Below are 27,902 nucleotides of genomic sequence, written 5' to 3' on the forward strand. Positions count from 1 at the left end.
CTTCAGAGATCATCATGAAAAAGACCTGGGAGTCCTTGTGGACAACAGGATGACCATGAGACAACAATGTGCCCTTGTGGCCAAGAAGGCCAATGGCATCCTGGGGCGCATCAGGAAGAGTGTGACCAGCAGGTCAAGGGAGGTGATCCTCTCCCTCTGCTCTGCCCTGGTGAGGCCCCATCTGGAGTCCTGTGTTGAATTCCAGGCTCCCCAGTTCAGGAAGGATAGGAGAGAGTACAGCAGAGGACCACAAAGATGATGAGCCTGGATCCTAGAGCCTGGAGCATCTCTTTTACGAGGAAAGGCTGAGGGACTTGGGTCTTTTTAGTCTGGAGAAGACGGAGGGGTAATCTGATCAACGCCTATAAATACTTAAAGGGTGGGTGTCAGGAGGAAGGGGCCAGTCTTTTTTCAGTGGTGCCCAGGGACAGGACAGGAGGTAACGGGCACAAACTTGTACATAAGAAGTTCCATCTAAACATAAGGAGGAACTTCTTTCCTGTGAGGGTGGCAGAGCCCTGGAACAGGCTGCCCAGACAGGTGGTGGGGTCTCTTTCTCTGGAGACATTCAAAACCCACCTGGACACCTTCCTGTGTGACCTGCTCTGGGTGGACCTGCTCTGGCAGTGGGGTTGGACTAGATGATCACAGAATCATAGAATGCTATGGGGTTGGAAGGGACCTCTGGAGGTCATCTCGTCCCACCCCCCTGCCAAAGCAGGTCCACCCAGAGCAGGTTGCACAGGAACGTGTCCAGGCGGGTTTTGAGTATCTCCAAAAAAAGAGACCCCACCACCTGTCTGGGCAGCCTGTGCCAGGGCTCTGCCACCCTCACAGGAAAGAAGTTCCTCCTCATGTTTAGATGGAATTTCCTGTGTTCCAGCTTCTGTTCAGACCCTGAACTTTCGGGTTCCTGCGAAATGCCCGTGTCCTCCGTGCTGCCAGGCCGGCGGGTGTCCCCCCGCACCGCCTCTGCCTCTCCCTCTTCATGGTACCCTCAGAAGCCGAAAAATTAAACTCCACCTGCCTTAACGAAGGCTCGGGGAAACCCACCCTCCTCGCCCCCCGCCGCCACGGGGCCCGTCCCAACGGCCACCAACCGCCCCGCCCCGCGCTCCCCCCCGCCGGGCACAGCCCCTGCCCCTGCCCGCCCCCTCGGCGGGGCCCCGCCTCCTTGTTTATCCCGAGCCCCCGCCCCGCCGGCGCTTCGTTCCTCCGTGGCGTCAGCCGGCGGTGCCCGTGACGTCAGGGGTCCGGGCAGCAGCTCGCGGGCGGTCGGGGGCGCGGCGGGGCGGGGCGGGGGGAGGAGGAGGAGGAGGAGGAGGGGAAGGGAGGCGGACGGGCGCCAGGCGGAGGGGGGGGGGGGGGTGCGCCCCCAAGATGGCGGACCAGATCCCGCTGCACCCAGTGCCGCGCAGCGCCCAGCGGAGAGCGGCCTATTACACCAGCGCCGTCGCGGCGCAGAGGCACAACAGGTACGGGCAGGGGCGGCGCGGCCCGGCGGCGGCTCCCCCTACCCCGCCACCCCCTCCCCTCGCATCTCTAACGGCGGGCGGGGCGGTGTGTGCCCCTCGCCCAGCCCCGTTGCCTTGTGGGGCTCCGGGACTGCCCCGTGGGGAGGGCGGGTCGGGGTGACGGCCCCCCTTTAGGCCGGGCAGGGGGATGGCGGCAGCCCCTGGCTCTCCCGGGCCTCCGCGGTCCTGGCCGCCCCCTTCGGCCCTCCGTAGGGGAGCGCGTCCCGCTCTCCCCGTCGCTCGGCGGCGGGGCACGGGGCCGGGACAGGCTATGGCGGCGGCGGGCGGTGCCGCAGGAACCCGCGGGAGGATGCGCAGGGCGGCCTCGGCCCCGCCGCTGCCGGCCCCGGCCCCGCGTCCACAGGTGCGGCCTTGGCCGCCCCCGGTCCCGCGGGGCACCGGCCGCAACTCCCCGTAACCGGGGTCCCTTGCCGGTAGTTTACTTAGGAGCCGGGTGCCCGCTCTGGGTGGCTAATTCGGGCGTCGTTAGTAAATAACACTGTGGGGCAGTTGTTGCGTATTAGCACGGGAAACCTTCTTGAATGTAAGGATTAAAATAAGTCAAAATTTCTTGGAATGTAATTTATAGAGGGTTAAATAGTTTGAAGAAGCCGGTTTAAAGGTCTGCCATCAAATCAAGTTTTCAGGGAAAGGTTGCATGTGTCCTTGCTTCCCGCTATTCTGACTAATTTCTAGGTATGCTGCTGTTGCGAGGAAGGAAAAACTTTGCTGCATAATTTTGCTATGTCCGTTGGACAGCACTGTTAGAGTGGAAGATACGATGATAGTTGTTTGAGGTTGTTTTTGTAGAGCACTGGTTGTGTACACAAGGACTGGAGGGAGCAGTTGTAGGATCTGAAGTAGAATAGTTGCTGCTGTTGTTCACCAACGTTCATGTTTTATCATGAATAATGGATTTATTTCTTTGTCAGAATGGAATAACTAACAGAATTAAAACTGTGCAAAATAGGTTAGGCTTAAATCATGTTGTCTTGATTTCTTAAACTAGATAAAATTGTTTTTTGTGAACATTCATGAGCTTGTAGGGCAGGCTGCCATAGTAATAGTTTTCCCCATCTTGCTAATACTTGAATGTCCGACAACTTGTAGGAGGTTTGTCCTCTGTTTTGAGGTAAGAGCAGTGTTATCGTCATCGTGCCTATGCCTGAGAGGATCGAAGCAGGGGAAGCTCTTGCTGGAATTTGTAAGTTTCTCAGTAGGTGTTGTGCTTTGGAGGAAAAAGGGAAATGAGCGAAAGGGAAAGCAAAAACTTGGTCCAGGCCATGAAAGGTATCAGGTGGTTCTGTTGTAGGTTACCCGGGAGTGTTTTGGTGATTTGAGAAATGCTACAGAGAGTGATGAGCTGAGTTCATAAATCAGCTAGATACCTTCAATAAAATTGTGTATGTTTGCAGACAGTAATTAGTTATTTATACAAACTGTTTAAACCCGGCTTTATAAGCAGGTTTGGCAAGATGCAAGATCTAGCAAGGGACTACTGATTCATTACATATCTGCTTCTTCCCCTCTATCTTGTTTGATCAACATCACCCTCCAAAGATTGTGGATGAAATTCCTTCTTGTTTAGATTACATCTTTCAGAGATTCGGTCTTTTATAATCTATGTGTTTCTCAAGTGCGGGTGATATGTATTTAATTTGATGATCCACACAAATGATTACCTATGATTTTAATTATTTTTGTTCAACCACATGTAGGTTTATAAAACCTTTTAAAAGTTGACAGGCATGTTTGTTACATTTCTTTATTTTGATCACTTGGTCAAATAAATTGCTCTTTTGAGCTCTGAGAATCAGAATACATACACCAACCTCTTCACTCACGTTAATTCTTTATATTTTTCTTGAGTTGAGTAGGTTGGTCATTCTCTTTCAAGAACACCATGCCCTGGATTTGTGAGACCACCTCCCTTGTGCTTTTAAAGGGATCCTATGGGGCTGTAACAAAAGTGTGGGAATTCTTGTGTAAAGTCCAGGGGGAAATATGAGAGTGCAGACAGTTGAACTACAACTTCTAAGTCTTATGACTCTAAGCTTCTGATTGAACTATGGCTCCTGTGCCTTTATGAATGATTCATCCTGCTTTTCTAATCTTTATCTTCAGCACGGACTTTGAAGAAGCCTTGCATTCCTGTGGAAACTGCAGCAAAGGTCCTGATGTTGCAGATATTTTATAAGAGTGTTGAAGTGAAGTCACTGAGGTCTCTGATATGCAGAAAGTTATCACATGCAGATATACACATGGATTTTGCCTAATAGGGTATCATTCATACTTCCAAAGATGTCTAGAAACAAACACTGACTAAAATACAATAGAGTTGGTATCTCAGGTTTAATCCAGTACTGTGGTTTCTGGGCCCTCAAGAGTCTTTGACTTGCTGTGATTTATTTCTTCAGTGAAGAATTTACAGTCTTTTGAAAGTCTTATGCACAGATCCTTAACTTCAGTGTGGTAGTGTTTTTTAACTCAAATCGATTGCCCTACTACTGTGCAACACCAGTTAATACAACTCATCAGCTGCTAACCTTCAGTGGCCTCAGAGCTAATTTGGAGGATGACTTCTGCTTGAGCTAAGCAGTCTATAGGAGTCTTGGCTGGTGTTGCTATAGTTTACTTTCCAGTGAAGACAAAGACTTTCTCATTCAGTGCTTGTCCTTAAAATGTGGTTTGAGCTTTTTTAACAGACTGATAGCAGGTATTTTAAAGCTGGAATATGTTTTTCCCACACACCTTAAGAAACTTTGATGATACGCAGCTGAAATTGTACACTTTCGTATTAAATTGTAGCCAGTTAAGAACCATGAAGTGTCTCGGGATGTACTTATATAAACGTGGCAAGATTAATGTATTTTATATATTCACTTTGTATATGTTAAGGCCTGTTTAAAAAAAAAATAATTAAAAATACATATTAAATGTTACCGATTGCTCAATGAACACGTGCATCCTGTTCTGCTTTTGTTTCTGATGTTTAAGGGCAACTTCCTACTTTTGCAGTAGAAATTCAGGTTTTATATCTTCTGCCATCTTCACCTCCCTCAGATGGACGGAGACCTGTTTGTGTGCTACTGTTAGAAACTAGGGAAATCTATCTTGAAGTAAAAGGTTGTTAATCTTCAAATTATTAAAAAAAATCTTGATATTATTTAATATATTCAGATTGAATAGTAGAAAGCTTGGGGAAAAAAAGAGGTGATTGCTTCAGCACTTGGTCCTTTAGCATGAGGGGTCTTATCTACAGGAAAAATATCTGTTGCTTTTTGTTTACATTGTGAAGGGAAAAGAGGACCAGAGAACATCCAGGATCACCTTAAATTTTAAGTCTTACTTCACATGCTTGTTCTCATATGTTAGACTTGTATTTGTCATCGTCAGGCCCAGAGTAATCAACTGCTAAACACAGGAAGGAAGTCAACTGTGCTGTCATGCGAGGTCGATGGAAGGAAGACAAGAAATCTGGTGGAATTTTGAAGCTGCTAAGGAGCTAAACAGTAATCAACCCTTGTTTATCTGTAAGCAGAATACCTGGTTTGTTCAGGTGTCCTGCGCTTAAAAACACATGATTTGGTCTAATAGGGTTAAGGTGTGAGGTACTGGGACTCCTGAGCTGGTCCCACAAAATCAGGTCTTACTAGCTGTGTCCAGTATTACATAAATTCGGTGTCACTGCAGGTATTCAGGAAGGTGATGTCATGAAAAACACCACTGGAAGGAGTTGTCTTGCGTGATTATTCATAGTATGGGTCACAGTAGTGTACTTAAAAATGATCACACAATATATTAGGTGGTTATAGTAGGGCAAGTTGTGGGACAGATCAGCTGCTGATGCTTGTCTCTGCAGTTTGCTCACTGATACAGCAACTCTGTTTTAAGGCAACTGGCTGTGCTGTTATTTTTGATTTCTCATTCTTATGTCATTAGCAAAAAAGAAAATTACATGCGAAGGAAAAAAGAAAATAATTGAATGATGTGTCCTTTGTCCAGGTAAACGCAGCATGCTTGTTGCTTAACAACTGGTGGATTGTAGCTTATTTCATGCGAAGTATGTGTAATAGAAAAAACATCCATTCCAGGCAAAATGGAATGCAAATCTGTGGAACTCAAAGTTTGCTGACAATTCACATGCTTCCCTGATACTTACAAATGTCAAACAAATTTTTATATTATGTGGAAAGTAAGATGATTTAATGTATTATTACTGTTCTAATGCTCTTCATTTAAATGAAAGCTGTTCCCAGCAATACTGTAGTCCTTTTGGTTATCATTTCTCAAGGTGTCTGACTAGGTTTCACAGTGAACCACCAAAAGATAGAGACATAGCAATATCAACAGGTAATACTAGATGCATATACAGTAATTCTGTGATTTCTTTAATTTCTGACATGTGAAGTGAGCTTTGTTAAAATACTTTGATACCTGGTGCCTGCTTTCAGTTGTTAGAAGCACGCGTTCGAGTTCTGAACTACACTGTGATTTTTAACAGTTTAGATGTTATTCTTCATACTCCAGTGGCAAATTATATGCCAGGGTTTTGATATTTTAAATGTAATAATTAAGAATAAAAACTTCCCCAAATAACTCAAAATGTTATTTGTTGAGACTGTGTAACAGTTAGAGGTAATAGGACCTAACATCTCTTGTAGAATGTGGTTTACAGAAAGCTCATGATTTATTTTACTATAACTCTGGGTCTGGAAAGCTTTGCAAAATGCCTGTAATTATTCAAAAACCAAGCCTTGATATGTATTAGTAGAGTTTACCTGTTGCATGGGTTTTATGCAGTCATACTTGGTAATTCTTGCAGTTTTTCTAAAATGTTGGTATTTCCTATGAATCTCTTTCCCTGGGTACTTCTGAATGTTTAGAACAAAAGTGCTTACAATATTTGGGCAGAGTTTTACAGGTTTCACTTCAATCTGCTCTTTCCCCGCTTACAGCTGTTAACTGAATGGCTCCACATATTTCATCCTGAAAATGAGTTTGAAAATGACAGATGAATCTGAATGATTGACAATATTGACATTAATTTGAATTTTAATATGGCTTCTGTGATAAAGCATTCTGAAGATTGAACTGAATTTACTTTTGAACTTTTATGTTTTAAAACTGCTGTTGCAAAGTGACAGTAACTTCTTCAAACATCTGTTGTTTGACCAGAAACAAACTGTTTCTGGACAAAAGTCCACCTTTTTTGTAGAAATAACGTTGTTAATGCTATTCATCCTACTACTCAGAACATGGTCACAGAAACTCCTAAAAGTTAAGCAACTGTGTGCAGGCAAGTGGGTATTGCTTGTTAATTTTCTGCATGTGTACTGGCACACTTGCACTTGCTCGTGGAGAAATCTCTTAGCATCGTAGGAACCAGGATGATTTTTTGTTTAAACCAGAGCCCCTGTCTTCTGTATTTTTTTTTTTTCCTCCCGTCTGTGCCATGCATACAGAACTGGCAACTAAGTGGATGCACCTTTACACATTAGTCTAACCCACTTCTCTGTAGGACAGAAGTTTTCTGCAACTCAATGAGTTGTATTGATTGTGACTGTGATACTGAAAATCAGAGATGTTCCAGGGTCAGCCGATACTTGTTAGAAATGTCATGAACTCTGAACAACTGAAAGTGGTATTCCTGATAAGCGTTTTATGTTACAGCTACTAATATGTAGATGTTGAAGTGCATTGGAAATGAGAATGCATTGAAATACACAGCCTTGTATGTTACGCTGCTATATTCAAATGCTTATTCAGATACATCTCTGTCTTTTGTTTTAGCATAAGGAGGAAAGGATCAAATGCAGCGCAAAGAAATCTCTGTAGAATTGTAGTTCGGAGAATTGTCTGTGCTGTTAATGCCATTCTTACAAATTAGATCAATCTTTTATGTCCTTTTGTTCTTTTTGCAGGAGAACTGTTGCCCCCCCCTGTTTTTTACTGACTTCACCTACAATTCAAAGCATTTGTCTCTCTTGCAAAGCAGAACTTCCTTTTTTTTCATCTAAAAAAAAAAATTAAAAAAATGATGTCAATGTCTTACAGGATGTACTATCCTTTGTCATTAGCCTTTCCCAAGTTGTGGTTTTGCATGGAGATTCACTGTTGTTGTTTGGAACTATGTCACTGATTAATTTTTAGGCTGAATATGGGATGCCATCTCTGAATTCTGATTCTTCCAACAGGGTTGCTTGCGTGGCATCTTTATAGTTGGGATTTTGCATTTGTGTAGCAGAGGTTGTATCCATGTTTTCGAGACTAAAGTTACGAAGTACCACTAGTTTTTAGAAAAAGAAGCTAGTGGTGAAATTTTTTTTAACTTTCTTCTCAATGTGTTCACATATTGACATACGTATTCACATATGCATAATTCCTGGATTGTGTGTTGCTTTGTTTGCTGAAGACTTTATAAGTTAATACTGCTTGTTGGGACTGGCACCTCATTTAGGATAGGTGTAGATTCTGAGATTTTTGCCTGTGGCAAAGGTCAAAGTGGTTTGATATATAACTTTTGAAAAATGACCTTGCCATTTGTTAATGTTTTCAGAGCTTTTATGCGGTGTGTGTTTTTATTGTTGTTTTAGTTTCTGTGGCTTTTGCTTTTCAGAGCAATCTTTGATTTAATGATGCAGGTAACCATATTACGCGTGTATAGAGCTGCTCACAATAGCAACTCTAAAATATTTTTATGTATGCCAGTTTCATTGGTGTCATATTTGAGTGGTTTGTAATACTTTGCAGACATAAATTGTGATGACATAGGAAACTCTTAAGTGATTTTAGTAATTAATTGCAGTTCTTTGACTTGACATTGCTTAGAACTGTGTATTTGGAAAAAGTTGTCCTTGTGTGTTTTCCTGCAGTAGTGATACTCTCCCACACCAAGGTAGTTTTATAGACGGTCATAATCTTTAGCATGATTATTCTTAGGGTAATTATCCTGATCTGAAGAATTTTAATCACCAGGCAAAAAAAAAGTTTAAGAACTTCAAATTGCTATTGTAGATGATGCTGTCTTTTGCAACGAGCACATGCGACTGCGTGTGCAGTAGAATAAACTTTTTAAATGTATTTCTAAGGTTGTTTGTGTTTAAGCTGTTAATTTTGCCCTGTATTTGCATGTCTTCCTGGTTTCTATCTGTAGTATCTAAATACAGTGATTTGTGTTGCTTGGGCAGGCGTTTGGATTGCTAAGAATGGGGAAAGCAAACAATTGATTGGGCTACAATGTCAATAACAATACCCAGTGACAGTGATAAAATGGTCCCGTTGTTGTGATCAATGACGTACCCTACTAATTAAAATTAGGGTTCTGGTGAATGTAGATGATGTTTCCTCAGGTCCTGCTGTGTATTTAGGTATTTCTGGTACCTATTTGTTAAATACAGACTCACTCATCTTGTCATGAGTTGAAAAAGATCTTATGTTAGGATATGCTTAGCACTTTGTAAGATAAGGTAGGGTGCCTTTTTTTCATGAAGACTTCAGTATGCAGATCTTCTGAGTTTACTTCATCTGTATATAGCTCTGGTAAGAAAGTGTGAGCTAGGAGAAAGAGAAGGCAACTAGCATTCAGAACACTTGCTTTATGTAAGTGTCTGGCAGAACCTGTAGTTTTAGTATTTGTGATTTAAGCCATTTTTGATAAGCTACATGAAGGGGAGCTGCTTTGGTAATAACTATGTAGTCTACTTTTAGGCCTTTATCTCAACAGATGTAAGGGTTAGTTCCTAGTTCTGCATGGCAGAAGATGCCAGCATTTATTTACTTATTTATTTTAATAGTCGGCCAAAAATGCTGTCTTGTGTTTTTCTAGAATATATCTCTGCATCATTTGTAAAAGGCTGGGGGCAACTTCATTTATTTGGTCTTATTGCAGTAACTATCATTCATCTCAGTGACACAGTAATAAACTTGCCTGCATACAGTAGAAGTGTGTTTTGTTCTCCAGTGGGTAAGCATACACTATTGGTGTAGTAGGCGTTGTAGTAGTAGGTCGTAGGGGCTGTAGTAGGTTTTTAAAGATCCTGTTAGGCAAAGACACAAAAGCAAAGTTAACTGTTGAAACTGGATATATGGAAATATGTGTTGAGCTCTGCAAATCTTCAGCTTCCTTAAAAGCTGTCCAGATGTTGTTTATTGTTTGTTTTAACTGTTGGAATACTGTCATTAGTGTCCTCTTCCATGTAGAGATCTCTGACACGCCTGTCCCTGATAATGCAAATACAAATAAATTTGTAATAGGATTATTCTCTGTATGTGTATGTATTTTTTTAGGCCAGCACTTGAATTGAGAGACTTTCCAAATAATACTGATTAGGGATGCTCTTGCATTAAAGGCACAACTAAAGCTAACAAAGGACAAATAGTGACAAGCGCTCATCAATTCTAAAAACTTCTGAAATAGCTTTCCTGTGTTTTGGAGGAAGAGGTTAAAGGAAATTCTTTACATTTCATGCAGTTAGCTGCAGAAGTTTTTTCCATTTTCCACTTCGTTGTAACCTAGGAACAATATGATTGCTCTGTAGTTTAATTGAATTTACTGCTGTGTAAAGCGTACAAGTGTTTGAAATTAGAGGTGAAAAAGTAACTTCCAGTGTTTAGAAATGCAGAAGAATATTTTTTTTTTTTAAAAAAAAAGGTATTTGTAATTTGATTTTTCTCAGGTAGCTTCTAGCAAAGCAACCAATTTTATGGAGACACTGGATATTTGACTAAGAGGAGCAGTTATATGAAAACATGGTGTATGTTTATAAATATCTTTATGGATGAACGTACATTTCTCAGTTTTTTTCCTGCTGCTGTGCAGTTTCCTGGGATTTTTTTTTTCTTTGTCACAGGACAGGCTCTGAACAGTTAAGTCAGTGATACAGGCAGCCTACAGCAGTGGTTTAGTGGTTTGTCCTTCAAGAAACAATTCTTGCTCTTTATATAAATATGCCTGTCCCTTTCTTCATCATTCCTCCTACTGCATCTCTACAATTTGGCAGTCTCCTTTATTCTCAGACTGGGTAGGTGTTCACCTAGGTTAACCCTTGGAGGAATTACTGGAGGTAGAGCAGAATATGGCTGTGGTAGAGTAAGCAGCACAATCTCTCAGTCTTTCCTCTGGCTATGACCAGAAGCAGAAGGAGTCGCGTGGCTGGCAGCAGCCACTGGGCCAAATCACCGTTGTTTGATGGCATGGGACATGGTCTTAGTGTCAGGTGGTGGTAGCTCAATTGCCAGTAACTGGTCTTTCTCGGCTTTCCTACTTACATGCTCAGCTGGAACTTTTTCCACTGCTGCCTCTCTTCCATGCTACTCTGCATCCCACAGCCGTCTCCTCTGTCCAATTCCTGTATAGATTCATGGCCACGTGTTCCTTTTCCCTCCCTCACTCGGTTTGAGAAGCACTGCTTTAAGACATCAACTTTGTTTTTCCTTCTTCTGAGATATGGTGTATAGCACAAGTGATAGGAGACAAGAAAACACTGTTTATGAAATGTCTGACATGGTGCTTCTATCCTACCTGGGTCTTTTAAGCAGGCAGATAGAAAAATCCATCGTAGATACTGCTTCTGCATTTGTCAAGTGAGTAAAATCAGAAAAACATGCAGTCATGACTGTCCTGCCCCTTGCACCTTCTTGCTGCACCCTTGAACTTGCTCTTTTAGAACAATGGAGAGCTGGCAGAAAATACAGAAATAATTACAGATCTAAATAGGTAGCCAGATTAGACGTAAATGAATTAAAATGGTTTCCATTACCAGTTATGGCACCCATGGAACTCTGCAGCTGCATCTACTCTGGCAAACAGCCATCAAAGTGGAATGATGTAGCTACAGGTGACTCGAGGCATCATTTTCACAGCAGATGTTTATATCAAAATTTCACTTAAAAGTATTTATTGCACATGGTTTCCTTTCACTTAAATCTGTTAAATGATATTCCTAATAGTCAGATTTAGTTGAAAGTTGTTTAATATTAATGTTCCTTTTTCCTTAGGAAACCATATTTTTGTAAAGTTAGTTGTCTTCATATCTGATTTAGTAGCACTCATGCTGAGAGTTTTGATGTCTTCACTCTGGCTTCTTTATTCATGTTGCATTCAGTGCTTCCCTATTTTAATAAAAGTTTCTAGGATTATAGTTAATTGATTTGTCACTCAAGGAAAATCAGCACTTCAAGCAATTAAGTGCAGAAAAATACTAGGTAACAAAGACATAAAGATTTTTGTCCCTATTCTAGTTATGAAAAATCCATTATTCATTATCTTATTGTTTTTAAATACTGAAGTACAATTTTCCAACACAATAGCAAAATTGCTTTTGAAAGAGAGTAAATTGCTTTCCAGTTCAGAGGCTGTATTTTTAAGTCAGCATTACTAAACATGATAGTGCTTATGCTCATTATCTTCAGTACTTGGTGAAGCTCCATATTTAAAAGTGCAAAGGTAGGTACTGATTATGAAAAAAAAATTTGTTTATAATGGCTAAAAACCTTAAAGAAATTATGATTATGGCATCAATGTACTTTACAAATATTACCACGTTTACAAGAGTAGATTTAAATAGTATGCATGTCTGTGAATGTGTTTCTCAGCCAAGTCTCTCTCCAGTAATTCTCTTGCATTAGCATGTTTCTTCAAGAGAGACTTTAACCGTGTTTGCTTTCTTATCCTTGTATATAAAGGATGTTATTTTCTGAGTCAGACACTTGTTAACTTTGTGCAGAAGTAAGCGGGTCTGTTACTTTGCAATATCTTGGTGTATGCTCCAGTACAGCTAGCAGGTTTTGGTTTCATTGGATGGTGTTACAAATATGCTATTAATTGTTTGGATATCTGAAAGCAAAACACAATGCAATGGAAAGCTGTGTATTAAAACTGTGATAATTTAATTTGCAAATTTAACCAGGAGATATTATAAAAACATTGAATGTGAATCTGTTTAAACACCGGCCTGTCTTACTGGGAGTCTTAGCATAATGTCATGTCTTAAGTTTTTTCTAAGTAGTGGTTGGATTGTCTAGTGCTCAAGCAGGACCATCTAGAGCTGATTGCTCAAAGATTATCAAAAGTGTCCTTGCAATGACATCTGCCAGCTTCCTTAGCACTCATGTGTGCATCACCTCAGGGCCCATAGGCTTATATATATCCAGTTTAAGTGTTCCCTGACCTTATCCTCATCTTCCTTGCTCCAGCCCTTCCCCCTGCTCTCTGAGACCTGGCACTCCTGAAAGCCAGTCTTGTTAGTAAAGATTGGGGCAAAGAAGGCACTGAGTACCTCAGCCTTGTGTCTTGTGTAACCAGGTCCTCTGTCTCATTCAGTAGTGAGCCCACATTTTCCCTAGTCTTCCTTTTGTCACTTACATACTTACAGACTTCTTGTCTTTGACATCCATGGTCAGATTCAATTCCATTTGGGCTATAGTAGTTTTGCTAGCTTTGTCCCTGAATGCTTGGACAATGTTTTTGTATTCCTCCCAGGTTACTTGTTCTTACTTCTGTCCTCTGTGTGCTGCTTTCCTGTGTCTGAATTTGGACAGGAGCTCCTTGTTCATCCAGTCAGGCCTCCTGGCTTTTTTGCCCAACTTCTTATTCCTTGAGATGGAAATCTCTTGAGCTTGGAGGAGCTGATCCTTGAATATTAACCAGCTTTTTTGGGCCCCTCTTCCCTCCACAGCATATCTCATGGGACTCTTCCAAGCAGTTCTTGAAAATGCCAAATCTGTTCTCTTAAGTCCAAGGTTGTGAGTTTGCTTGCCACCCTTGTCCCTGCCCTCAGGAACACAAACTTCACCATTTCAAGGTCACTGCAGCCAAGGCTGTGTTTGACCTTCACATGCCTGGTGAGCCCCTCCTTGCTTGGTGAGTTTGAGGTCCAGCAGAGCACCTCTCCTCATTAGCTCCTCTGCTGAGAGTGAAGTTGTTGCAAAGCACTGCAGGACTGTCCAGGATTGCTTATATCCTTTTGTGTTGTCTCTCCAGCAGGTATCAGGGTGGTGGAAATCCACCATGAACACCAGGGCTTGTGAATGTGAGGCTGCTCCTGTTTGCCTGTAAAAAGCCTCATCTGCTTGTTCTTCCTGTTCAGGTGATCTGTAGCAGCCACTCAGTATAATGTTGCCTTTATTGGTCTTCTCTAATCCTAACCCAGAAATTCACAGTTGGTTCCTCATCCATCCCCACGCAGATCTCCACATACTCCAGCTGCTCTCTCACGTAAAGGGAATGGATTTTTGGATTTGCTAATTACTGTTTTTATATAGATTGGTTTTAGGTTGCTGTGGGGAAAATGGGACAGTCGCAGGACACACATTGTAAGAGATGACTATACATACAGCTTCATAAAAGTCAAACTGACTAATTCTGTGCCAAACACTCATATTTTTTTGTGACTCAATCCTTTTTCTTGTTGTGTGCGTTGTTGTATTTTTTTTGGTTGGTTGGTTGTTTTTTTTTCCCCTGAGCTCTAGGAATTATTCTTTACTACTCCCAGTGCAAGAATAAGTTCAAAGTAGATAAATGACATGTAGTATAAATTCATGGTCTTCCAAACTGTAAAGTATTTGAAAAACTTTAAAAATACATATGCAGAATATATTTTGATTTCTTTTGTCAGATACTTTTTTTTTTTCATCAGCTGTTCCTATTTAAGGACTGCTTAACTACTGTTAGCAATAGTGTCAAGTAATTTGTTTATATATCTAGAGTTTTTGCTTCTGTGTTGTTTGATATATTTTTCATGTATTTTGTGGGTATTTGTGCAGCCAGCTTTTCTGACTACTTTGTTTATCTTCTGTATCATACATTTATAGATTAGGATTATTGTATGTGTTATTGCATACATGTACATGATTTTTGCTTGACTATAATGTTTAATTCCTTTTAAAATTTTCTTCTAATTGATATCCTTAATGATCTTTTTAATAGTCTGTGAAAGGAAACCTGAGTAACAGTGCAGTTTCTTACAGTCATCTTCCCAATGGTATAAAAATATGAACCGAAAAAGTCACTCAATTTCCATGCACTTAGGGGAATTTTCTTATGGAATATTCCAGTAGTTTGTCTTGACATAAAAAGCATTCCAGAAACGTAAAATTGGAGAATACTTTCTGGAAAGGAAAGGACCATTGTTAGCTTAGTGTTGTTTCCCTGGGTCCCATAGGCAAATCTGGTTTGACTTGTTGAATGTTTTTGTGTAGAATTATAAGACTAACTATAATGTTTTAGTAATTAAAACTAAGATACTGATGAGTTGTGTAGAAAGTGTGACTTGGAGGCCTGTGCACGCAGGAACAGACATCAGGAAAGCAAGTTGAAGACGACCAGTGGAAATCTAAAGTCTTTACTTCCATGAAAGCTCAGTCATTTGCATCTGCTATAAACTTTGCCAAGTAAATTCGGCTTAACAAAATCTTACGAAGAATTCTTTGAAAAGTATGAAGTTGCAGCTGTATGTACAAATTATATAAGAAACAACAATTCCCTAGAATGATTGCAAGCCTTTTTGTTGTATTAGACATTTTTAACTCAAATTAGAATTTCTTGTTGATGCGTTAGCACAAATGAATGAGATCTTTAGATGAAAATATCTGTCTAAATTTCATACGGCAAAAATTAACTTGTTACTTTAGAAGATTCCCAGTAACAAAAAGTGATGTACTAGCTATTTATTTAGTGTTTTTATTTCATTTTGCCAGATACCAAGTGGAAGATGAGTCCTCTCATTTGGATGAAATGCCATTAATGATGTCAGAAGAAGGCTTTGAAAATGATGAGAGTGATTACCATACTCTACCAAGAGCCAGAGTTTCTCAAAGAAGAAGAGGCTTAGAATGGTTTATCTGTGGTGGCTGGAAGTTCCTTTGCACTAGGTTTGTTGCATACCAGTACTTTTTATTAAATTGTTAAACGAATTCAGTAAATAGTAACTGTGTGTTGTGTGGTATGTGCAGAGTATGGGAACACAATAATTTGCTTGTCACACACCTTTTGATTGCTTTGCCTGCATTTTCCCTACTAGGACATTACCAGCCATTAATAAAAAAAGTTCTTAAAAGCTGCTGCTGTGTACTTCTGTCTGCTTCGCTGACTTGCGGGAAGAGTGGCTTTTAAGAGAGATCATGTACTAAACTTTTACTAGTCTGAGGTCCATAATATGGCATATAAGCCTGGTCCTCCTACTCAAAACTGCATCAGGGTAGAAGAGTTAAAACTTTATTTTACGTTTAAGGGCATTAGTGTTTTAAGTTGACAAGTATATAAATTTTATGGATGTTGCTGAAAAAAAAAAAAGCAAATTCATTAGCTAATGATTAGTTAACACTCCAACTTTAAGGGTTAATGAATAAGTGTAACTGGTGGCAGTGAACTACAGCTGGAATTAGCTTTTGTGATTTGGTTCTTATTTAGAAAATTTTTATGCTACAAAACTGCTGTAAGCAGTTGCCTTGGAATAGTAACTTTCTAATGAATTGCTAACAAATTTCAAAATACAGAAGTTGCTATTAGGATGATTAAGAATCATGTTTTTTTTTTTTTTATCTGGAATGATGAAATCTGAGAATCACTCAAGTGAAGTAAGTGAAGTGTTTTCAGTGAACTTAAATGATGAATGCTTTTTTTGGCAGATGATTTTAGAATTGAAGAATTGATTTAGATTAGTCTTCACGGGTGGTTTAATGGCACTTAATACATTCCAAGAGGTCTGATACTGTTGTTTTACCAAAGCAAAGCTGTATTTGTGCACCATTAGTTTTGAAATAATTTTGTTATACAGCTTTACTGTTTGCAGAAAAAATGTGACCTGTGTCAATTTATTTTTTTCTGTAATGATTTAACAAAAATTCAATGCTTTAGTAATTTTATTATATGGAATAAGTGTTTGGGAAGTAGCAGGAAGGAATTAAAATAGTAAAGTTTACAGAAGCAGCATTTGTGTAAGTAAAGGATTTTTAGAAGCTATATTTCTGTTACAGAACTACCATTGTAGTTTTAAAAAAAAACTTTTCAAAATAGTTAGAGTCTGTTAATCTTTTGGACATATCTTAAAATTGAGATACCTTTCAAACGATATACTTTAGGTGAGTTCAGCTCTTTAAGTATTAATGAGTATTAGTTACAATGATTACATTTCTGTGAGTTTCATGAAAACAGGTAGACCAGTAAAGACTGCACCCTGTAGTTGCCCTGACAGAGAAATTACAGTGTTTGGATAGAGGCAGGCAATTGAAAGATGAGTTTGTTGGAACTAATTAACAATTGTAAGAGAATGTCACAATAAAGTGTCATTAATACTGAGGACTGCAAAATTTCATGTTCTTGCATGCTTCTTAAAATTGATAGGTAGATCTCAGTTTTAAGTGGAGCTCAAGCGTAGAAACTTCCAAACTTGTTAGAACTTACTAATTAAAACACTTGAGCCATATTTTTTATGGTTTTTTGAGAATGAAAAGAGCAAGGAAATTGCACTATGGATTCATTATTTTGCTACTTCTTATACATATTTTACTAATAATGTAGGTGTGTAAAAGAAAAGCCTTCACTGAGAAAAAGGCCTTGGAGGAGGAGAATGACTTCTGCTTTGCTGATTTCCTGAGCTGAATTTGGTTACAGTAAAGAGTCTATTCAGTGTTGTTTTTATACCTAGAGGCATTTTAATCACAATAGTGTTTTCTATAACAGAACATCATAGCAGATAACTTTCTTCTTTCATGGAAAAAATAAAATCTCTATTTAAAAAAAAAAGAAAAAGACCAGATCCTCACAGAAGCTTGAAATTTCAGTAGGATATTAGCAGGCAGAGGATACTCCTGCAAGAAAGCAGCAGACATCTGCTTACATGATGTGGGGAGAATTAGCTGGAAGGAAGGCTGGATGAAAACCTCAGCTTGGGTGAGCACTTCTGAGTGAGTATGTAAATACCCACCCTGGTGATAAGGAGGGTTCTTCTGAGCTGAGGGCACCATTGAGGCTTTGTTATTGATAAAAGTCAGGGATGTACAGTCAGTGTTAAGATATTATTTTTAATGGTTCCTCGTTATAATAAAATTTAATGGATTTTTGCTGTGCCCCACAGAATACTAGAGTTTTTGAAATGCCTATTTGCAGCTCATAAAGTTGTCTAGGATCATTGAGAAGATCATCAAGTTGCCTAGGGTCATTGAAGGGATCATTGTCATACATGCAGTTATTACTTACACAATGCAGTAGAATGAGTTACACTGTTTTTATGTGGCATAAAGTATAGGTTTGGCATAGAATTGATACCTTCACACTTGAAATGGACATGTAATGAAACAATTTTCATGGGTGTTGATGGTGGATTATACATGTTATGAAAACAACTGAAATTTATTTCCAGAAGTCAAACTGTGTTCTTTTAAATGCAGTGTAAGATTAAATGCAGTCTGAAACCTGTTCAGTTGAACAGAATTTAAAATTTCACCCTATTTTTATGGAAATTAGTATCTCGTACTTGAGACTGGGTGAGGTTGAGATCAACTTCCACATCCAGAATTTCCATTTGTGTTTTAAGGTAAATTTTTCAAAGGTGTGACAAAAGGATGAACACAATAAAAGACTAGGCATTTGTGTGGAGTCAAGCTCAGGGGGCCCCTGATTTCTTTTGGGTTCTCAGTGAAAGTCTTGTGTTTGTGTTCAAAATCACTTGTAAACAAACACACACACACACACCCCCAACCCCCGTACCCACTAATTTGGGGGTTTTTTTGTGTCTGTCTTGCATTATTAGGTTTAATCTCATTTTTGTGAGAGGAAGTTTTCCATCTCTTACTTTGCAGCTTTAGTATTTTATATTCTATAGATTTTTGTTGCTACATCAAACTGTTACTGTTTAATTGAAAAAGTTTTACCCTTTTGGCAGGAGAAAATATGGAATGTTTGACAAAGTTCACTGTACATTAAAATTGATTTTGTAAAAATCCTTTATTCAGCTTCTAACTTCTGTTTAGACAATAGACTTGTTGATTGGAACTGAATGGCGTGAACTTAATTTGCAAATCTGCAGCTCTTTAAACATTTTTTACATTTGCAAGAAAAAAATCATAATTAAATGTCTTTGATTTTGAACAAACCGAAGACTTAATTCAATCAATATAACTTTTAACTTCAGAAACTGATTATTTCTTGCTTTCATAGCACAGTTAAAAGAAAACTCTGTGATATAGCAGCTGTTTTGTGGCTGTAATCATTTCCCCTTTAACTTACAAATTCTCTTCAAGCTTGTGAAATTATAATGCACATAGATCAATACTCTGGAGTTCTTTGGGCTGGATTGATTTCTTTCTCATGAGATTTACATTCCACTTGTTATCAAAAAACACTTTGTCCCTATGAAAATGGTGCCATTGAATGGCATTTCCATATGAAGTGAAGGGGATATCAAATGCTCGGATTAATTTGGGCTCTAAGATGGCCTGTACGCTTTCAATTAATCTGCAATGCATTTGTTATGCAGAAGCATGGGAAAATGCTGATCTTTTAAGAATGACATGACCACTGTGTTGCTTTTGGCCTGATTACTGAAGCTACCTGTTGAGTACAATAATTACAGTATGTTTTCTTTGCAGAACTAGTTTCTGCTACTTAAAACCTAATAAGGAAAAGCTGACCCTTGCAGACAATATAGAGCTTTTATATTATCTTTCTTTTCTCATGAAAATGCTGTTTTGTGAAAGATACTGGCAGTTAAGCTTGTAGGATAAAAGTAATGAAAAGAGAAAATAAAAAAAGCCTTTATTACTAGAACTGCAGAGTCAGTTGAGACTTTTACTTTAGCTTTTGACTTGGAGAGATGTGCTCTATTTATGAAAAAGTTAAGGGTTCTTATTTAACAATTACTCCAGTTTGTGGTGTGTTTTTTTTAAATATGGCAACAGTTACTAATATGAAGGCTTTGGTTATTGTTCCTTCAAATAAAAAAAAATGTACGTTATGAAGCAGGTTGGTAAAAAGCCATTTAATAGATATACCTTAAAGTTCTTTTATCAATTAGTTCATTTCTTCATATATACAATCTGTTCTATTGATATAGGCAACACGGCTTATAGCTAGCTTAAGGGAAAAAAGCTTTCTGTGCATGTGTTGAATTTTCTAGGCAAGGGCATTTGAAATAAATACTTAAATCAATAAACAAGAATGTGATTTTTTTTTTTTCTTTTTTAATAGCTGAATCCATAGCATAAGGTGGGTGTGGTTTTTACATTAAAGATTTTGGGAAAATCAAAGGTGTATCTTGATCATGCTATATCTAACGTTATGTTTTTAGGTTATTTGAAGCTTGGAAAATGTTATTCTGGTTTACCTCCTGATGTTTGTTTCACACAAATTCAGTGGGTACAAAAAGCCCACGAAAGGGTCCATACCCTTGCACAAAAATTGTTTCTCTATTGGGAAATATTAATATGAGAACAGATTAAGTATGTATTGGGTGTCGATTAGTCTGAGTTTCAAAAATATTGGGTAGACTTCATTGTTTTTAAAAATCTGAATTAATGTAAATTGATGAGGATTTCTGAGGCCAGTGTGTCCACCTCTTACTCTTCCTGTGATAAACAGTGAGACTGTGAATGGCAGAATCTAAAAACTGATTTTTACTTTCAAAGTAGTAAAACTCATCTGAACCATTACAATACTGATTTGGGCATAACCTGTAATATTTCCATCATCTGTGATTTTCTTACATCTGAGAACTTTAGTGTTGTTAGCTCCGTGTTGGTCAAATCCCTTTTATCAAAGGTATCATAGTTGTTTCCCAGTCAGACATCATTATGATGTCTGTACTTTTTGGCATTTGCTAAAATAATGGTCATTATGGCAGCTGTTTCAGCTTCTCTGTTCATCTGTAATGGAAGAAGAAGGGGAAATTCCATGGCAGGGAAGGCAGTATAATTCATTGCTTTATTCAAATATTTAATTTTGGCAATAGAAAAGTCCTTAGTGTCTGAGGAAATGTTCTACAAAAGCGACTGTGCTTAGTCAAATGTTCAGACTGTTTACAGTTTAAATTCAAAAACTGATTTAAGCAATGCTAGATTTCAAAGGCTGTCAGGAAATTTCAGTCTATCGGCTTTTAGACAGAAGTTGTCATGCTTGTTCACTTTCCCTGGAAAAAAAGTATTTTCCTTGAAACTTTTTTGCTACAGATGTGGCTTGACACTTCTTAGTCTAAATCGAAGCTGTCTCTTCAGTTTGTATTGTCCTCTCTGCTCCCCTGCCCTGGAAATGAATACATTTAAAGCTTTAATTCCATGAAGAGTTTTATCAAGTGTAAATCCAAGCTGACACAGAGTGGAAAAGTTCCACTTTCTCCTGCAAGCAAGTAGCCTGCTTTGTTTCAACTATTTTTACAGTTTCAGTAGATTTTAAAGATGAGGGGTGGATCTAACTGAAAATAGCCCCCCTTTTTATTCTGTATTAGTTTACAGCTGGATCAGTTTGTGAGTCCGGTTTACCCGTGTAGCTGTGTCAGCACAAGGGAAGGAAGGGGCAAGAATCCACACCTTTGTTACGGGAGGAAGGTGCTAAAGCCACTTCAGCAGTGGCAGGATGGGTTCACAGCCATTAAACTCATTGTGGAAACATGACGTAGAAAGACTGCCCTTCATTTTGCTTTAAAGACAAATTTAAGAAGTTATCAAGGTAACTTGATTTTTCTGACTTGTATGTTACTAAGTAAACAGGGCTGAATTTTGAATCTTGAATTAACAGAATTTTTTACGATAGAATAATTCTTTGTGACTGTTTAAAAGTGATGGGGAAAAGTTGCTGAATGGGCTTATGTTTGTAACAAAAATAAAATGCAGGTTTATGTAGGATCAAACCAAATTGATGTTCATGCCATAGTGAAAGCTTCAGGGAGGAAACCTTAAGAATCCAGCATTTAGGATTTAAGTGTTTTAAATGTCAGCTTGTGGGTATTGATATAGTGGCATTTCCAGAACAAAGTGAATGTTGCTTTGAATGATTTTACTATTGCATAACTTTTAGTTTTCTTTAAAAAGAGCCTGGAACTTGGAATTGCACTTGTTTTTTGCCCAAATTAGTTTGTAAAAGGCCTGGGATACTGTAGGCTACAGACAAGAACATTTTAAGTGTGGCTGTGGTGATGTAAGCTAACTATCAGCCTTCCTTCCCTGCATATTCGCGTGTACCATGACGCTGTAATTGTGGAAAAACAGAATCGGAAAGGACCTTAAGAAGTCGTCCAGTTGATTCCTTGCCTGCACAGGATGAATGACATCTGCCACTCGTGTCTGATAGACGGACCTTCAGAGACCTACAGTAGTAGCCATTCCAGTCTCCTTAAGTGTTTCTTTCCACCCTACTTGATAGAAGCATTGACTCAATGTCTGTTCTGCGCCTCCCCCCCCCTTTATTTATTTGCCACAATTGAAGTCCATCATTACTTAATCATGGTGTACCTAGAGAATAATTGTCCCTTTCCTCTTTGCAGCTGTTTCTTACCTGCTTGAAACCGTATGAGGTCCGCACACAGCCTTCTCTGAACAACTCTGTTTCTTTCGATGTATCTGGTAGACAACCCTGGCCTGCTTTCTAGGCCTGTAGTTGTTTTTCTTGCTCTTGTGCGTGGTCTTTATTTTCCCAATAGGCCTGTTTGTATTTTGATATTCAAAATGATATTGTAAGCCAACCAAGATCTTGCTAGCACTGGATTGAGAAAAAGGAATACGTTCATGACTTGCTAGCAGTATGCTTGTCCACGCTGACCAGATACGTGCCTTTTTTCGCACATGTATATCGTTCTCATGCAGTAGCTGAGTCCTTTTCTTCTGAGCTGCCATCTCCTAATGCTTTTCTAATTCTCTATTTGCGTACTTGATTGTTTCTGGGTAAGTGCATTATGTTACGCTTTTGCCTGTTTAACTGTGTTCTATTTTTTCCAGGTAGTTTTTCCAATCTGTCAAGACAGCTTTGAATTTTAATCTCCTCTTTGCATGTACTCCTGTCTCTTCTAGCTTTTTGTTGTGTGAAAAATGAAATATTGGATATTCAGTTACCCAGTAAGTTCTAGATAAAGCTCTGCGAAATTTCACTGAAATTATGTTGGTTTTATAACAAGCTACTCTGCAATTACGATTTCTTTCAACTCTGTCAGTTCCTTTACTTCCCTTACAAGAAATATCTTGAGAGCTAAGTTTTATTAGAGACATAGAATCATAAAATGATTTGGGTTAGAAAGGACCTATAAAGATCATCTTGTCCAAGGTCCCTGGCCATGGGCAGGGACATCTTCCACTAGATCAGGCGCTCTAAGCCCCAGGAGTCAAGAGAGGAAACTACTCTCAAGGAGTAGTTCATCTGGCTCTTCTCGGAGGGAAGCTAGTTCATTTTAGAGGTTGCTCTTGACATGTCAGTGTTGGTTATGACATTCTGTTTCCTTTCAGGTGTGTACGAGTACATATAAATGGGTTGACTATACAGAATTTATCCAGGAAACAATGCTGAGGTGACTGGATTGTACTTTTCCCCTCCTGTTCTCAGCAAAATCCTTTCTGTTGGTTTGAATACAACTTACAAGAGCTTCCTAATGGTTACTTTTTTTTTTTTCATCAAAATTATTGTCAGTATATTCAAAAACCTCCCTAGGAAAAGTGTCACTTTCCTTCACCTTCATCTTCAGCTGCTGATGTAGCTGGAATTCCCTGGGACCAGCTAGGGCTGTGCTTTGGCTGCACTAGGTGCTGATGGAAGGCCTGTCTGCTCAGGCTTCCTGATTCGCTTGCCTAAAGCAGACTCCCAACATGATTAAAGGCCCTCCCACCAGTATTAAAAAATGCAGAGAAATTCTCCTTTAACATATAGGAGGATATACAGTGCATGGCAAACAGGCTTTTTTTTTCTACATGACCAGTTCTTTCCAAACCTCTGTACTCATTTGCGTTAATAATCTGCCCCTGTGGGTAGTCCTGACAGGTCTTAGGTTGATTGCTGAGCCTTAGTGGCATCATTCCTTTTTCCAGCCTTTTGTTCTTCCTACCTTGTGATCTCATCCCATCATTCCTGTGTCCTCGTCCAAATTGCAGTTCTTTAAAGCTGGCTGTGAGCTCTTCCCATCTATCTCATAGTTTAAACCCTCTTCAGTACATTTGTAAGCCAGTTAGGCAAGGATGCCCTTCCTTCCTCCTGTGAACTGAAGTTCACCACTACAGATCATTATGCAATAATTGTTTTGAACCTATGCCAGGGCAAGGTGTAGTGAAACTTGTCGTTGTTTTACTAAGATTTCCTGTAAAGAACGTACAAGCGTTTGTTTATGTCTGAATGAGTTGAGTATTGTGTAATTGCTCTAAAATATTACAAGTCAACATCGTGCTTGCTTATTTAGATGTGGCAAAAATTTTTAAGCCTGTTTTTCTTAGGTATTTGCCTTTAGGATTCCAGGTTTGGGAACGGTAATCACGTATAGTAAATTTTTAGTTTTAAAGTAAACGATTGTTTTTCTTTTCAGTTGTTCCGATTGGCTCATAAACATTTGCCGAAGAAAGAAAGAGCTGAAGGCTCGCACAGTGTGGCTTGGGTGTCCTGAAAAGTGTGAAGAAAAATACCCCAAAAATGCCATAAAAAATCAAAAATACAACGTCTTTACCTTTATACCTGGGGTAAGGTTACTAACCATTTTTTTTTTTGGTATTGTGTTGACTATATGTTCTGTAGATTCTGCAAAAAGATAATTTTATTTGCCCAGATTCTTCTTTTTACGTTTATCTTAATGTCTTCAATTAAAATTGACATTTTGAGAGCAAAGCTACTTTTTTTTTCTAAATCGTTTTGTTTTCAAAGGGATATTCACTAAAGAAGTGCGGTGTGTATGATTTGAGTGGTTGGAATTCAGTGAAGCTTTAAAAATGTGAGATGGGTTTCCTTGCACATTTCTTGTCATCACTAGAAATACGTAATCCTGTTTTTAAAGCAGAAGCACTTCTACACAATCAGTTGTGAAAATACTACGAAGCGCTGACTTCAATTGAGAATTAAATAGTTGAAAATTGCAATGTGCTCCGTAGATATTGTCATACTTCCTGCCATTGAAAGCGTAATAAATAGTGTATTCTGAAACAGGCAACTCCTTAAATGACAAAAATAACTCACCTCTTCAATTTATATGACAAGTAAGTCCTAGTTTAGTAAAGCAGTGCTTTTCAGAGTTGTATTTCGTATATTGCAGTTTTAAAAATTGTGATGTCTTTTTGGTTTTGAATGTAATTTTTCAGACAATACTTTTGGAGTGGAAGGTTTTTTTGTCGCTTTTTTTATAAGAAGCCATATGTGTCTTAATTTAATTTTTTTGCCTAGAGACATTACAGTTTTGTCAAGTTCATGCTTTAAAAAAAAAATTGTTTTTATAATGAAATACCGGAATAGAGAAGACGACTTTTGTAGCTTCAGTAGTTAAAACCTAAAAGTGTATGCTGCTGTGTTATAAATTGTACTAATATGCTTTTACTCCTACTTTTACTAATACCGTCCAAGAGTCCTGTGTTCTGTTGAAAAACTGAATGTCTTCTGCATTTGAATACAGACACACTTTGTCTTAAATTTTTTATTAAGTGATCATGCTGGTTTATAAGCGTATTGATTCTGTTCTTCTGGCCTCTTTGGTCCAGTGACTGGCAGGTGCTTTCTAATACATTTCTTTATTAAAACAAAAAAAAATTAATGGCTTTGTAATTAAGACTGATCTCCTGTCAAAGAAATAAAATGTCACTTATCACAGGTGGATAAAATATTCTCATCTCTATTGAATGAAGTAAATGTTTTCTTCCGAAGTTTAAATTATTAAATACACTGAAACTGGTTAAGCCACTATGCTTTCCTAAAGGTCACAAAATTCATTAAGTATATAGTAAGCCATTGATTATTGTGACTAGAAATCTGCAGTGTAGATTACAAATCCTAAACTAGATTCATGTTTCCTATAGGGATCAGCCATAGCTTGCAATTACCTGTTGAGAGAGAGAATGTTTGCTCTTTTTTGAAAGTCTTCTTTTTTTACAGTATAGGCAGAACCAGATTTTTATTTTGGTGGTACTATCTGGAAACTCAGTAGTCGCTTCAAAATGAAGTGAAATCCTAAACACAAAGCCCTGTAGTTGGTGAAAATAAAATGTTTCTAAACTTTAATTTTAGACATAAATTAACACTTTTCATAGATTGAAATTCTGTATAGCTATCAGGTTTCTATGCTGTTCTAGTGGGAGTAATTTGTAGGGAACATAGTTACATTTATGGGTTTGGAGCCAGTATGACTAAGTCATAAATATTGAGTCCAATGATTTACCCTGGTTGAAATTGTCATCATGTGAAGTTTGGTCTTCTGTTAAGAGTTGTATCCTTTTTAATGTTGTGGCTGGCAATAGGCAACATTCAGTGATTTCATATCAAAATGCAAGCTTGAAATAATGTTCAGATTAACAGAATTTTACTTACTGGCTAAAAGAGCGGTAACATTTCCAAGGTATCATCTAATTTCCTAACACAGATATAAAATACTTACTGTTTCTACCTTTGCACCAGTTTATTCATTTTCCATTTATACGTCTTGGTGTACAGCTGCTTAGGAATTTCGTGTAAATTTCCATAAAGAATATCTTCTGTGATGGGCATGTTTTTAAGATACTTCTCCTGAATTCAAGGCAGTAGTCTATTTTTTTAATCCGTTTTATGTAACTGGAGACTTTTCAATTTGCTTAACTAGACTGAAGTGTTAAGCTTTGTATCGAATGAATCGTCAGTGGTCTGCCAGAATTCAAAAGATTTGTAGGAAGGTGGTTTTTTAACTCCCATCTTCTCCTGGTGGATGGGTGCTCTTGCAGATCTACACCTCCCAAAGTACTCTCTGGACTTTTCTTTTACCTGATATAGCAAGTCATTTTTAAACAGTTAAGCATACTGCTAGAAATGAATGTATAAACTTCATGGGTATTAACATAAGGTATGGGTTCAAGCCGAATTAGTTTTATTTTGGAAGAATGCTCCAACTTTCCCTGCAACTTCAAATTTCACCTTTTTTTTTGGCTTTACAGTTTTGTTGGTAAATAGAATAGAATTCTATGCTTTTGAAAAAAGTCTTCTTTGATTTGAGGCTGTTTACTGTTCAGCTAAAGGCTACCTAACGTAGCGCTCCTGCAAGAAACTGGCAATTTTGAGGTACTGCTACTTTATTTTCCCCGCCAGAAAGACACTTTGAAATGAACTTCCCTGAATTTTTTTTCCTAGGACATAGGTTTTTACATAATTGAGTAATAATGTTGGGAGTGATAAGAGCAATAAATAGCTGTCCAGTAACTGATTTTTGTGCAGAAATCATTGTAATTCTAACTGAATTGTAAGAGTGAAAGGTGGAGACGCTCTTTAAATGTAGTTTTTTGATCCATTTTTAATCTATTAGCTTTGAAACAATGGATTATCCATTTTCTCTAGTCTCAGTGTTCCAAGTTCAGTAGCCACTTCTGGTCATCCTGCTGGAGGTGCCATGCTAGCCTGGCCTATATATGAAGTCTTTGAAGGCTCAAAATTGTATGAAATTAATAATATTCTTAGTATTGTTTTCAACATTTCTTTAGTTATAATTACATGCATTTGCTGAAGCGGTGCGTTTAATACCAAAGGAGTCTCTTCATTTGTCACTCCTTTGGAATATGGGACAGTGTATTCTGTGATAAGATTACTATGTCTTCACTTAAAACTTGGACAATTATCTTGGAGTTTAGACCAAACCTTTGATGCATTAATAAACATATCTTATGTACCAGTGTTTATTGCACAATAATCTTTTGGGAAATTTATTGCTGAGCATTTCTTTTGAATTACCTCAAAAGCCCTTGTCATTCTGTTAGAATTTTTTTTTAGTTTAAATTTTCCACGAGGGCCATTTGGAAAGAGAGCAGTGTCGCTTACCCTTACTTGCTGGATCTTTTCTGTAGCCTTCATTTTATCTTCCTAAACATTTATTCTTGAACATTGAGTAGTTTCACTATTTTTAAGAAGAGGGGGAAATAGTAATTTTGAAGGAGTGCATCTGACTTGATGGTAGCCTTTATCTCTTTGAGGATCAAAGGACTTCAGAAAGAAGGCAGATGAGTTGTAGAGCTTCCACCCCACTTGCAAGAGGAGAAACTTCAGTGGTTGTGTTGAAGAGAGGGTGTGCTGAGGGCACACGGAGAACAAAAGTAATGAGGAGTTTTAGGGTATTCTCAGTGATGCAGAGCAGCATGATATAGCCTACTCAATTTTGCTACTCTGTAAAGTTCAAATGACAAAGACTAGGACAATATTTTTGTAAATGGTTTCAGTTCTTTCGATATCAATGATCTCTTTTATTATTATTTAAGGCCAGGATATAAAAA

At 38.5% G+C, this 27,902-nt stretch overlaps 1 protein-coding gene across 2 annotated transcripts in view; it reads left to right on the plus strand.

Annotated features, from left to right (window-relative positions):
* Window positions 1-1,323: 1,323 nt before the first annotated feature.
* ATP9B (ATPase phospholipid transporting 9B (putative)) overlaps window positions 1,324-27,902 on the plus strand; it is a 161,085-nt gene continuing 134,506 nt past the window's right edge. For both annotated transcript variants that reach the window (XM_074146110.1, XM_074146111.1), the window contains exons 1-3: window positions 1,324-1,475; window positions 15,213-15,386; window positions 24,005-24,155. In XM_074146110.1, the coding sequence (XP_074002211.1) occupies window positions 1,381-1,475; window positions 15,213-15,386; window positions 24,005-24,155 (420 nt within the window). In that variant the 5' untranslated portion in view covers window positions 1,324-1,380. The remainder of the gene's footprint in view (window positions 1,476-15,212; window positions 15,387-24,004; window positions 24,156-27,902) is intronic.

The sequence above is a fragment of the Numenius arquata genome, chromosome 4 (assembly GCF_964106895.1).
Source record: "Numenius arquata chromosome 4, bNumArq3.hap1.1, whole genome shotgun sequence".
Taxonomy (NCBI): domain Eukaryota; kingdom Metazoa; phylum Chordata; class Aves; order Charadriiformes; family Scolopacidae; genus Numenius; species Numenius arquata.